General features: G+C 33.5%; 1 protein-coding gene across 3 annotated transcripts in view; it reads right to left on the reverse strand.

Annotated features, from left to right (window-relative positions):
• LOC111418888 (Sox box protein 15) overlaps positions 1-13,786 on the reverse strand; it is an 86,918-nt gene that overhangs the window by 70,360 nt on the left and 2,772 nt on the right. Inside the window, exons 1-2 of one of the 3 annotated variants that reach the window (XM_071197349.1) lie at positions 4,590-4,647; positions 4,412-4,508 (exon numbers count right to left, since the gene is read on the reverse strand). The exons of 1 other annotated variant lie outside the window; for it this stretch is intronic. In XM_071197349.1, the coding sequence (XP_071053450.1) occupies positions 4,412-4,443 (32 nt within the window). In that variant the 5' untranslated portion in view covers positions 4,444-4,508; positions 4,590-4,647. Of the gene's footprint in view, positions 1-4,411; positions 4,509-4,561; positions 4,648-13,786 lie in introns of those variants that run through there. One more of the 3 variants, XM_071197348.1, reaches the window with a different exon arrangement.

A 13,786-nucleotide genomic window follows, 5' to 3' on the forward strand; every position in this document is an offset into this window, starting at 1 on the left:
ACGTGTTTCTTCATGTTATTACGACATACCGAAATCTATATAAAAAAATGTTAATGTTTTGTAGATAAAACAATAAGAATTACAGTAGTTTCTACTAAATACATATTTTGTTATGGCAAAGACTAAAAGAGACGTTAACTGCAATACAAGATTACATAAAAATAAAATTTATTATAACGCTTTTTGCATATTACCAATTCACAGTATGTTTTAAGATTTTAACCTTACATTAACCATTAAAAGGTCACGACGACATATAAGTAATACAGCAAATGTTCTAAACCGCAAATCAATTAACTGAAACCAAGTTGTTGACGAGCTAGTGGCATTTTAGAACAGTTTACAACGTACATTACAGAGTATTGTCATTTTATTTTTCAATATCTCATTTGTGCTCTGCACCGAAATGACTGAAACGTTATTATCGTTGGTTATTATGTAATTAAAACAACGTTATGTAGGTATACATTTTTGTTTGACTTTCTTATAGAACAATAAATAATTGACCCAGTATCTCACGGAAACCAACAACACCGTCATTAATAAGGATAAAGTAGATTTTAATGTCTTATATAATAACTAGGTAATAATTACATATTCGGTTAATTTGTTGCTAATATAATTTTTTTTTTGTTGATGTTAGGGTCAAGTTAATAAATTCCCTTCGGTATCATTAACTCCCGGTACGTTAATTGGTCTTACTTTGGTATTGGATTAGCAACGGATAATGAGCTAGCTTAAAATATATAGCAATACGTAAATTTACCGCATGCAAAACTCACAAAAAAACGAACTAATAGTGTCTAATAATTGTGGAAAGCGCGCACGTTTACGACCTGCTTATTAGATACCCGGTTATGAACGGTAGAATCTGTGAAATTAATTTTAATTGTGTTTTGTCGCGCAGAAAATTTGCGTGTAATACCTTTTCTGAAAATTAACTTTTAGCTTTTTTTTTCTTTTCAAACGAAATAAATAATGAGGAAATTTTAATTCCGTTCGGATCGGGAATGATGCAATTCTAAATTTGGATTGGAAAAATCGGCGTCTTAATAATCATAATTTATCAAATCCCGATATGATAGGCGCCTTTATTTTTATCTAGACTGGTGAAAAATATAGATATCGATAAAAAAAACAGTTGCAATTAATGATTTACAGATTATTTACGATTTTTTATACAAATTTTCGGAATGTAAACGTAGCGTATTTTGAACGAAGTTGCCAAAAACTAATATTTCAAAAAAAAAAACTTAAAATGCTTCACTAGATATTTTCTAAATCAATAACGGCCCCAAAATAATTAAATGATGGATAATTTGTATTCTCTTATATTTTTCCAGAATCTAAGTACTTTTATTGCCTTCCACCTCAAAGTCTTATTTCAATATCATTCCATGAGATTGGTTTCTTTTGATTAATGACAGTGGTAAGTCATCATTAATTGTATAAGTTTGTACTTTGCTAATGTCCTGAAAAAGAGGTTCTCCTGGAATGCACCATCGACAATGTATACTATGTATCAATCCATATGGTTTCATTTGATGCATACACTGAAACACTCAATATGATTATCTACAAATTTAAGAGTTAACCACTAAAAATGTTGTATGGATGAGTAATCAGAGTTATGGCACTTACAGATTTGTTTTCTAGATCTGTCATGTATAATTTCCTATCTATTGTCTTATCTGCTGTCACATGTAGGCGCTCCTGTAAAAGTTATCATTTATTGCTATACTTGTTTGCATGGTCTTGGTAACTGGTTTTGTAGATGTAGGTTCCTGATATAAGTTCTCAAAATAAATAGCCGAGATTAATAAGGATTAATTAAACTGGAAATATTCAATGTTTCCTGCTTAATCTTTCGAAGTACGATATGCTTGCACTCCAAGCATTTGGTTTTACCATCATTTGAATTTTAATGTTAAAACTATATACGAGTAAAATAAAATAAAGTTCCAAAAATAATGATTTCAACTTTTTGGACCAACCCCAAAATCATAATTTGTAGGGTTCAGTGTTTCTTCAGTTGTTGAACGCTTTTCCCATTTGTTGCATTCTCTGGAATTTGTTGAAGACGCACGACTTAACCCGAGCGTTCTAGTCCGTTCTAGTTTTAGTTCATGTATAAACTTGTTTCTCCTTTTTTTGTGGTAATGCTAATAGATCATATTTCGTACCCACAAAATCATTTAACGCCTCTATATTTGAACTTTTGCCATAACTTTTGTAGTGCATAGATTTCAAAACATGGTGCCTTAAATATTCCGTTTTATATCAACCAGAATGTTAATTTTCTTTTCTTTTACCACTTGGAACTGCCAGAAGATACGATAGAACACATTAATGTTCAAGGTCTTCAAGTTTATTTTATTCAATCATATTGCTTTCTACTGCAAAAGCCATACCAGCTAGTATAAATAAATTCATTCAAGGATCGCCTTGGTCTATATTGCTCTTTGCAAACTATACTCAATAAATCGCCAATGTTATTGATCATGACCAATCATATTAATTACTTTATTCTTCTTGATGTGCAACTTAAGTATTAATGATCAAATTATACTGATCAAGACTGAATCATTACCTTCTTTGCCAAAGAGGACATGAGCTTCTAGCTTTAGACTATAACTTCCTACTCTTGTTTTAATATTTTCATTCTTTCATTTACCACACCAATACAGTTTTGTTTAAAACCAGGTATTGCTCCTAACTTGTATCTAGAAAACCATTAAAATGAAAGGGATGATTTAAAATTGTGAAGCTCAATTTTAAATTTAATTTTTTTTAAATAAAGGGAAGAATTTCTTGTATTAGAGAAAAAAGGGTGGTCTTTTAGTAAAAAGTAACTTTTATTTTTCGGTAGCCTTGTGTCCATTTCGGGGTCCTTCTCGTCCTTTTATCGTTCGCGCAGGCCGAAATATTTGCGCGGAAATTATGTGGGCCGTGTCCCCGCACCGCCCGAATTCTACGGATATTATGTTAAAGGGGGGCGAAATTTATGCGCCCGGTCGGTCTGCGGACGACATCGCGCCCGAAATTTATCGTTCCGATCGCTGATTTATGGTCGGACCGCGTTCCATTATTTCCAACAGTTCCTGTATACCGCATCTTCTTCTTCAGGGTTTTGCAATGTTCCGATCTGATATCAGAACGACATCAGAGAGACCTCTTTTCTTCTCCACTCCTTACCGTTTTCTACTGCTCCCCAAACAAACAAAACAAACCATACATAGAAAGGATGGTTCTTCTTTTCAAATTAAAAATAACAATGTTGAAATAATTAATATTGTATTAATTGTTTTTAATCACAAAAATAGATAACGATTTGTGTTGTAATTTTATGAATGAAAACTTGTGTCTTGGATAAGAGAAGGGTAAAATAATAGGAGGAGGAGAGAATCGAATTTGATATCGTCGAGATACAACGCTCTGAGAAAGAGAGAGAGATGGAGATTCTTCCGAATCCATTGTTTTCGGATTTCAATTGTGTCTCCGTCGGACCTTGACCTAGACGACGAATGCCGGGTTTAACACATTGTTTCGCGCGTATTTAATAATAAGGGGGTTATAACCAAACGCAATGCGATCGGAATTTATTTATTATCGCTTCGGTATTGTATGCATCAGGAACGGTCTCTGTAACGGTTTCACTCGATCGTTTCGGTTGTCACCCAATAAAAGCAGTGCGTTTTATTATTTTCAATTTTAATAACACGCGTCCGTTAAAAATAATTATTATCGATTGACGACTGCCGATAAAAGCACGAATTAAATCGGCCGCGATATTTCAAACCACGCTAGATTTCCTTTGAATCAACAACTTTGATATTTTATAACAATAAATTTTAAACGTCAAATAACAATTTTGTTAGATTCAATTAAAAATAAACCTCGCTTTCTTTCATTAATTAAAAACAAGATAAAAATGATCTAAATATAAAAAAAAATAATCTAGAAGAGTTCCTATTTTTAGTTTTTATCTGAACTGGTTTTCAGGATACCTTTCCCAATTACTTTTTTTTTGCGCGTTGCCCAATAAAGTGAAAAAAAAATTCTTTATTGGCGGTGGAGCGAGCAAAAATAAAATCCCCGCACTTCCACTTGCGCAACTTGGAGAATTTCACCGGCCCATTGTTGACGTAACGGGGCTTTGTCTCGGTCGTGTTTATATTTAACCGGGAGTTCCTCTATAAATATTTTCCTTTCGGATTCAAATAAACCTGTACCCGATGCTCCTCCAAAACTAACTCCACAAGAACATTTATAAACTTATATCCCAATGTCTATAAAATAGAACACAAAAAAAGGTTGTGTGAATAAAATACCAGAGGGTTCAAGATTTAAATAGAAAATGTAAAAAATATTAAGTTATTTTTAAGTTTTAAAAAGAAATTAAAGATTTTACCTGCTTATTTTCTTCTCGTTGTCAATTGTCATGTCGATAAGATTGAGGTTATGTTTCTTCGTGAAATCGATTAATTAGCACAAAAAAGATTTATTGCCTATAAAGATAAATTTGTAAGATGTTTTTTCTCTCCAATATTAATTAGATTACTAAAAATAATCTATAATTGTTCACTAACATATTTTACTTTTATCTTTAAATTTCTAATACGTCAGTTGTCAGTTACTTTGAGGTGAAGTTTGCCATAATTCAATAATAACTTAAACAAATCAAGCTAAAATGTTTCATAGTACTTACAATAAATGGAAATCGTTTCTACGAGTGTTCGAATATATATCCTTTCATGCAATTAAAATTTTTATAAATAAAATTTATGTAAATTCCCATAGAATTGACATTCACGTTTTATAGCGCCATCTAACGTTAGATGAAACGATCATTTTCAAATAATGACTTTGTAATAATTTACACTTAATTATTAAAAAATCATTTAATCGCCAATTAGTTAATTCATTATTTATCACAAATCATGTGAATATATAAAATTAAAAAGAAAATAGTTGAATAAAGAAATCATTATTAATAATTAGTGTTGGAGCGACATCTAGTATTGTCACAAATCATCACCATTGGACTGTCAATTACAATAATTGGAAACAGGTATATTATTCTGACAAAGAGAAGGAGAAAGATTTGTAAGTAATAACATTTTTTGTCTCTGCTGCATATATTAATATAGGGCTTTATAGAAACTCGACCAGAAACACCCAAAACAAAAATGAAGCTAGAAACTACAGAAATGAAAATAGATAGTTGGATAGTTGGAAAAACATTGATGGACAGAGAAAGAAGTGAGAACATCAGACAGGCTTGCAGGATACATAACAGCAATGATTGGGTATTGGACAGAAAGAAGAAATGGAATGAGCGCATCGACCGAATGACAGAAGAACGAATTGCGAAAATAACACGGGACAAATCACCATCAGGACGAAGAAGCATTGCAAGACCTAGAAAAAGATAGAGCGACAACCTTTCAAACGATTACGGGGCAAAAAAGTGAAGAAAAACAGGAAGTTATGGAAAGTTTTGGAAAAGCTTCATCGCTCGCACAGCGTTGGTCCCTATACGTTTGCACTTCCATATGCATGTTCATGAATTGGCTACCAAACAGTCCCAACTTAATGCTATTGAGTATTCATGAGACCATCTTTAAAAAAACTTCCGAAATTCCCGAAATTCTATTTGTGAAATGATTGATTCTTACGAGTTTTTGAATATCTTACACAAGGTATACAGCCTTATACAAACGTGGGGGAATCCCATATGATTTTTAGTACTTGTTGTGAATGATTGGACCCTCTTAGGTATCCTCCTAATCATTATTGAGAATTTAAAGATTGTTTTCTGTCATTATGTAGGCATGTTTTAGGCGACACATTAAGAGAATTACAATCGCAAGAGAATTACAGAAGTACAATTTTGAAGGCTTCACGATGTTGGTTGCTTAGATGCCAACATCTACTAGGTGTTTAGGTAAGGAACATTATTAATAATTAGTATTGAAGCGACTTAAACCCTTAATTTACATGTAATTAATTATAAATCAATAATTTAACTTCGTAATGTTATCAAAATTAATTTTTTTAACTATCAAATTAAATTAAATGTACACTTGTAAGAAGTGTAAAATGATCACACGTTTAAAAGCTACTGAAACGTAGCGATTAGAAGCGCGTTTCTCGTTTACACTTAATCAGAGCCGTCAATTTCCAAGAAGAAGATAGTGTCAGTCGCACGCCTAACTCCAATTAACATGTGTACACATGCAATTAAGACGTTAAGACCTAGAACACGTATAAGAGATTCCACTCAACAAGAAATAATCATCAAATGTGTTTCTTTTTTGGTTATTTCTTTTTTATTTAATCCATAAAAGAGGTAATAAATAAAAAAATGTACGTACATATAAAAGAAATATCTACGTTTCAAAATTAATTTCATCCTGACGAACTGGGAACGTTTTAATTAAGTGAATTACGCTTTAGAAAATTTGTTAATAATAAATCTAGATTAAACGAGATAATTATAATACGCGTTGAACTGTGTTTGAGTTGGACAAATTTTAAATTAAAATTAAGCAACTAATTCCTCGTGATATATAACCTCAAACGTGTTTACACTTTTTTTTTTTGGTGTAAAAAATGGTTTTCGTTTTTAACGCGTGGAATTAACAAAAAAGAAAAATTTATAATTAATTTCATGCGTTTCTTTATGATTAATTTTTACTTTTACCATCACCTGTTAAGCTAACCAAAGGAGTGATGTTTATTAGTAGTATGATTGAATCTTATACCTGTGGTCGTTTTTGATTGTTGTTATTAACGATGCGTTACGTTGCCAATCTGTTGGAGAGAAATAATTCCAGCATAAGTTGCAGGATTTGACGACATACCGAAACTGGGTATCAACTAAGGCATGAATTCTAAGATAATCTGCTCTCGGGAGTAGGATAATTACTAGTTATGTGTTAAAAATTTAGTTATCGGTGATTCATAATGTTGTATTATTACCTCAAACAAGCAGCAGACGTTTAAATAAAATAGAATTAAAGACCAGGAAGTAAAAACATTATTTAGCCAGAACACAATGTTCTAAGATTGCGTTTTGTCACAAATCATCGCCATTGGTCTGTTAGCAATTGCTAAAAGATTATATTCTAGCGAAGAAAAGGAGAAAGATTTGTAACTAATAACACTTTTTTTTATTAATACCGTTTGGTGGCAACTCTGTAATGTTTTAGAAAGGCTTCATCGCGTGTATAGCGTTGGTCCCTACAGAAAACGTCTCATTTGAACACGTTAAACTTTTGTACTCATGCAAGATAATGCGAGTTCTCACATGACTAGACATGTCGTCAGTTGAGATTTATTTTGACCCATGTCCAAAACACAATCTTACTATGTGCAATTGGATTGTACCAATGATAACAGAGCATGCAACCACATGACATATGAATTAAACTTAACATCAATTTAGGCAGTCTGTAGTCACAACCACGAAAAAAAAACGATCTGCTAACTTTTTAATGCAAATTACTGCTTTGTAAACGCAAGGGACTTGTTGTTATTAACTACTTGCATGATATGAATTCTATTAAGTATTTTTGAGAAAAGCTTAAAAAAAATTATCCGCAATTCCTTTTCCAACCATAATCGACTAGTGGATGCAGTAATTGAAGAATGGAAGAGTATGGATTGAGAATCTACGGGTTGTTTTCCGTCATCATGTAGGCAAGTTTTAGGCGACACATTAAGAGAATGGTCTTTGTGTCTTTCTTTTGCACGATAATGTACAGAGAAGTCTCGTGCATTGACAAAATATCAACCTTTGTATGCCAGTTTCAAGGCTTCACGATGCTTGTTGCTTAGATGCTGACATCTACTAGGTGTTTTGCCATTTATCTTGTAGATGTATAAAGAATTAAATGACAACCACTATTATACCATCATTAAGCATTTCTTAGTTATTTCATCAATTTCCGGTCTGTTGTTTTGACGCAGATGTGACACCATATTTCACTGAGCGTTTCATGCAAGCTGGGTTCACTAGAGATGTCACAAGAAGTGGCCGGCGCCGTATGTTCGTTAAGCCGAGAATTTCACTGCTATGGCCGACAACGTTCGATTCGTTGCATCAAATTTTGGCAAAAAACCTGAAGATATTTCTGAATTGTTTATTACCAATTGCTGCCTACTGACCGTCAAGTGAGTTCTTCCTATAGCAAGATGATGATTTCGTATCCAAAATTATAACGAGCGATGAAGTCCATTTTTATTTAAATGGTTTTGTGAATAAACGCAATTTGCGATTTTGAGCTACGGAGAATCCAATACATGAAATATACAGAGAGGCAATGCATTGCAGTCCTTATTGTCTTGAAGATGAGCTTTTTTGCCACTAGTTGCTAAGTTGTTTCTCGAGTATTATTGGTTCTAATAGGAGCAATCCCTCAAAGAGCTACAGCAATGATAGAGGGTTTTTAGAGGATTACATTGTATATCTTGAAAATCAACATTGCAGAACAAATCGCCAATTCGGAGTTACATGTTTTGCGAGTAACCATTTAAAATGTTTTAAAACGACCACAAATGTGAATCACCTTACTCCTTCAAATAAACTTTCCATAACAACATAGCCATATTTTTATCATTTGTACCAAATGATAGCCAATTTATATTATAACTTGTATTTACTTCCATGAAGTGTTCTAAAGTGTAAATTTTTTTGCAGGAAGTTATTAAGTGGTCCAATATGTTAGACATATACGAGGCAAGTGGTTATTCCCTTTCTTTTATTCCCAGGAAAATAATGGGGAATATTTAAATGAAATAGTTCAGAAATATTTGATTCTTACTTCGGTACTTAGTTGCCTAAGAAATTATGTTTTCAAATGCATGTTTTGATCAGAGGTGTTTGTTGCTTGTTTATCAATGACAAATCATTAATATGTGAATTTAAAGAATTAATTTTCGAAAATCGATAAAAATATCGATTTAATTTTTTTAATATTTCTTTGTAAACGCGTGCGATTAAAATAGTCAAACAAAAATAACCGACATACTTTCAAATTACTTTTTTTCTTATATTTCTTTCTAATCGGTTTTAATTTCTACGAAATCAAAATTTCCCTATCTAATCTAATTTGGCCCGTGTACGATTTCGCATACTTAATACTACTTTAAACTACTTTCCACTATTTTTCGTAACGCTTAGCTCGCGTGTACCATTTAATGATAGGGTTTTTTTTTCTTGTCACAATTTTGTAATGTAGGGTTTTAGAGAGAGAAAATATCTTTATTAAGCTATCGACCCTTTTCGGGTCTTTCCGCTTACAATATTCATAGAATTACAATACATTTATATTTTTATTTTTATTTTTTTTTTTTTTTATTTTTTTTATATTTGTGCATTTATGTTGAGGTGTTCGTACAATGATTTTGGTCTTCCTTCGTTTGTTCGGGTCTTGCACATCATATCCAGGGTGTCTAACTTGGCATTTTTTGAAAATTTTTCTTTCAGAAGTTTATGCCTTTCTGAAATTGGTTTTACTTTTGTTTTAGCGTATAAATCTTCATTATTTATGTTGTGCAGTGGATTGCTCGGGTGTCTAATTTTTGTCAGAATTCTTAAGCACTTTCTTTCTGCTTTACTGATTATTTCTTTTGTTGACTTCGGAGAACATATAGTCGTGAGATGTCCGTAGTCGAGGAGTGGTCTGCAAATACTTTTGTAAATCTGTGTCGCTGATTTTACCGAGATACCCCTGTCTTTGTAAGTCAATGACCTAAAATGTTTTGCTCGTCTTGTTACCTCAGTTTGTATTTTTTTGTAGTGAGCTTTGAATTTTAATTTGTTGTCCAAGATTATGCCCAAATATTTTACCAACTTTGTAGGTTTTGTAGTTGATGTGCCTGTCGTGATGTGAGGGGATTGATTGGTGATTCTGGAGTGTGGAATCAATAGTTGGAATTTGTCCGGATTGGGGGTGACTCTCCATTTGTGGAACCATGTTGATATGTTATTGTATAGCGTCTGTAGTGATTCTATTGCTATTTGAAGGTTTTTTCCATGTGTTATTAGGGTGGTATCGTCTGCATATTGAAGTATGTAGCTATCCGGATCAATATTGTTGGCGTTTGGCTGGGTTGGAGGGTATATATCATAGCAGAAGATGTTGTATAAGGTAGGTGAGATTGGGGATCCTTGAGGTACTCCTTGGGAAAGGGAGAAAGGGAAGGATGAAGCATTATTCAGTTTGATGCTCAGTATCCTGTCGCGAAGATATGCATCTATAATTTTCATGTAGGGTGTAGGTATTCCTAATTTATCCATCTTGTATAGAAGTCCCTGGTGCCAGACTGTGTCAAAGGCTTTGTTTATGTCCAGAAATAAGATCGCGGTTTTTCGATGATGGACGTTCATTACTTGTATGTTATTTGTGAGAATAATGAGTGGGTGAATTGTTGATTGTTTACGTTTGAAGCCGAATTGGTATATAGGGATTTTGTCGTTAATAAAGTGAAGAATTCTGGAGTTAAGGATACTTTCGTAAATTTTTCCAATTACTGATAGTAGGGTGATAGGGCGGTAGCTTTGTGGAAGAGAGTGGTTTGCGCCAGGTTTGGGGATTGTAATAATTGTAGCTTTTTTCCATGTTGATGGGAATATGAGGTTTTGCATGCAGAAATTGAAAATTTTTCGGATTGAGTTATGTACTTCTAGATTTAGTTGTCTCAGTAATTTTTTTGTTATTAAATCCAAGCCGGGGCATGAACTTTTGCCTTTTAATAGATGTTCGTCATATTCTTCTTGAGTTATTTCTGGTGTTTCATCATGCGCGTGAGTTGGAGTATTTACAAATCTTGTGTACCATTCGTTAATATATTCTTGGTGATGATTGTCATAATCGTGGTTTGGTTTGGGGGTGAATGCACTTTGAAAGTGTTGGGCAAGAATATCGCATTTTTGTTGATCGGTTCTATATTCTATATTGTTGTACGTTATTGTCGGAATGTCGCCGCTCTTCTTGTATTTTGTAACTTTTTTGATTTTCTGCCAATATGTTCTGCCGCGATCCGTTTCTATTTCTCTGCATGTTACTAACCAACGATCCAGTTGGTATTTTTGGATTAATTTTTGTATTCTTTTGTTTTCTATGTTTAATTCATTTTTCAATATTCTGTTGTTTGTTCTTTTGTATTCTCTGTATACTCGTCTTTTGTTATGAATTATTTCGAGAATGTAGTTGGGGAGTGTATATATATATGGAGTGTACCTCGTTTTCGGTGAGTGACGTATTATCGCTTGTGTAAGGGAGTTGTGAAAGTCTTGTATGAAGTTCTCGTTCAATGCTGTTGTTCTGGATTCGTTGATAAAGATTGTCATGTCTTCGTTTACTTTTTGTGCGTTGGTTCTAGTTAGGTTATATTTTAACATTTCAGCCTGGGTTGGTGGGGTTTGATTTGTGAAGATTTTGAATGTTATCGCCAAGTGGTCGGAGCATAGATCACCAGTAAGACTAATGTCTTTTACAATTTCTGTAATATTTTCAGTGTGGATTAATATATCCGGGGTTGTGTCGTTGTTTGCCGGCATCAGGAATGTAGGGTCTGTATGTCTTTTTTTGAAATAAGAGTTGTCTAGGAACGATTGCAATTGTTTGCGTTTAGATGGGTTAAGGTTGAAATCACCTATTATTATGACATATTTATATTGTGCTGCTTTAGAGAAAATGTTTTTTTCGAGAGGCTGATGTGGGTGGATGTACACAAGAAAGATGTGGATTTGTTCTTTATCGAAAGGGATGGTGAAGTGGAGGCATTCATTGAGAGGTCTGTTAATAGATGGTGGGTTTGCTTTACCTAGAGGTATTGTTGGTTTTAGCAATATGAGGGACCCGCCTCTTGTCTTATTGGTTATGTAACCTTGCTTTTGAATTACTTGCCAGTCTCTGTATTTAATATGTTGATCTGTCTTTGTTTTAGTTTCTACGAATAGCATCATGTCTATGTCATTTTTTTGTATATAGTTGTAAATTAGGGATTTCTTATTGTTAAAGCTGTTAATGTTTGCATAAATGACGTTTATACATTCTTTGGGAACTGAGTCGTTGTTAATTTCCTCTCTGTTAGTCTCAGGTTCTGGTAGTTGCTATATGTAGCCGGGTTCTCTTGGTTCTGTATCTGCTATCTCCATCGTATTTTGAATATCGCAGATTGATTCGGTTGTGAGGACGACATGTGAATTACTGTCTTCCAACTCTGGAGATGTTAAGCTGATGTTGCTCTGTTGTCCGTGAGAGGGAATTGTTGCTGGTGGTGCGTCATTATCTAGGCGATCCAGCATTACTATATAAGCACGGTTGCCAGATATATTGACAAAGGTATCTATTTGGAATTGGTCTGCGAAACGAGCTCTTAGTTTTTGTATTAATTCATTTCTGTTCTGATTTTCTGGTTTATTCAATTCGTATATGTATGTGTCAATTATGTAGTCGTGCATCGACATCGGTTTATGAATTCTTGAAGTTTTGACTACTTGTTCATTGATTTCCTCGGTTTTTTTGTTAGCGGATTTTACTTGAATTGTGGGCAGTCCTTCAATGGGTTTAAGGGGGCGCTTTTTGCATTTAAAAGACCATGCCTGGTGTCCTATTTCCCCGCAAGCTAGACAAGATATGGGAAGGTCTGTAGTGCAGTTGTGGGTTTTGTGGTTTTCTTTGCATTTACCACATCGCTGTGTCTCATTGCAAGCATCTGTCGTGTGTGCAAAACTTGTACATTTCCCGCAAGGGATGGGAGCAGGTGGTGGTGCATTGCTTTCGATTGTTTTGTAATGTTTATGTCTATAGTATAATCCTTCTTGTACAAGTTTTTGAAAAGCGTTGACTTCACCTGTAATAATTCTTATTTTTCGTGTTGGATTGTTGGTAGCGCGTGATATTATTCGTTTACAGTATCGATGAAAGATAAGCTTATCATTGAGGAAGTTGCTAATATCTTCATCTACAATATCTAGTTCCACATCGCATATGATTACGGAAAATGAGTTGGATTTGTTATTTAATGTATTTTTCATTGTTGGTCTAGGTTTACTTTCTATGAAATCTCCGATAATTTGTTTTTCTTTTAATATGTTTAGTAATTTATATATTGTGTTTTTGTTTTCTTTAGATTTAATTAGAAAACCTTGTTTAGTGTCGCTGATTATGTCATTATGAACTACATTGTTTGCAAATTGAATTTCGCTCCAGTGGAGAGACAGTTGACTTCTTGTTAATGTTTTTGATTTGGGTGTAATTTCAAAAATCGTAGTGAGTTCTTTGTTTAGCTGTTTCATTTTGTCATTAAACGCGTACGTAATATGTTTATTTGTATTTTGGTTTATTTTTTGTGTGTTATTTGTTGAATTATTACCTTGTTTTGTAAAATCCAGTTTTTGTGGTTTTTTGAATAACCCGCTTTGCCTTTGTGTTGACGTCCCTGGATCGCCATGTGGCAGATTCTTCGGTGGTGTTTTTTTAAGATCTGGTCTCTTAGTTTGTGACGATGTAGTTCCGCGTTTGGGTCGTCCACGTTTCCGTCCTCTAGTCACGGAAGAAAATGACCCCTCCGTGTCACTCATTACGTAAGTAATTTAAATATTTAACTTCTAAAACTTCTAAAACTTTAAACTTTTTAGTAAAACACGTCCGTATTGGGCAAAGCCACTAACCGGTCTGTAGGGTTTTATTTATCAAGAAAGCACGTTTTATAAAAAATTACACGCGGCCGCAAAAAAAATGATTAAATCGAAAATATTTTTATTTTTTTC

This window comes from Onthophagus taurus, chromosome 7, assembly GCF_036711975.1.
Source record: "Onthophagus taurus isolate NC chromosome 7, IU_Otau_3.0, whole genome shotgun sequence".
In the NCBI taxonomy this organism is placed as follows: Eukaryota; Metazoa; Arthropoda; class Insecta; order Coleoptera; family Scarabaeidae; genus Onthophagus; species Onthophagus taurus.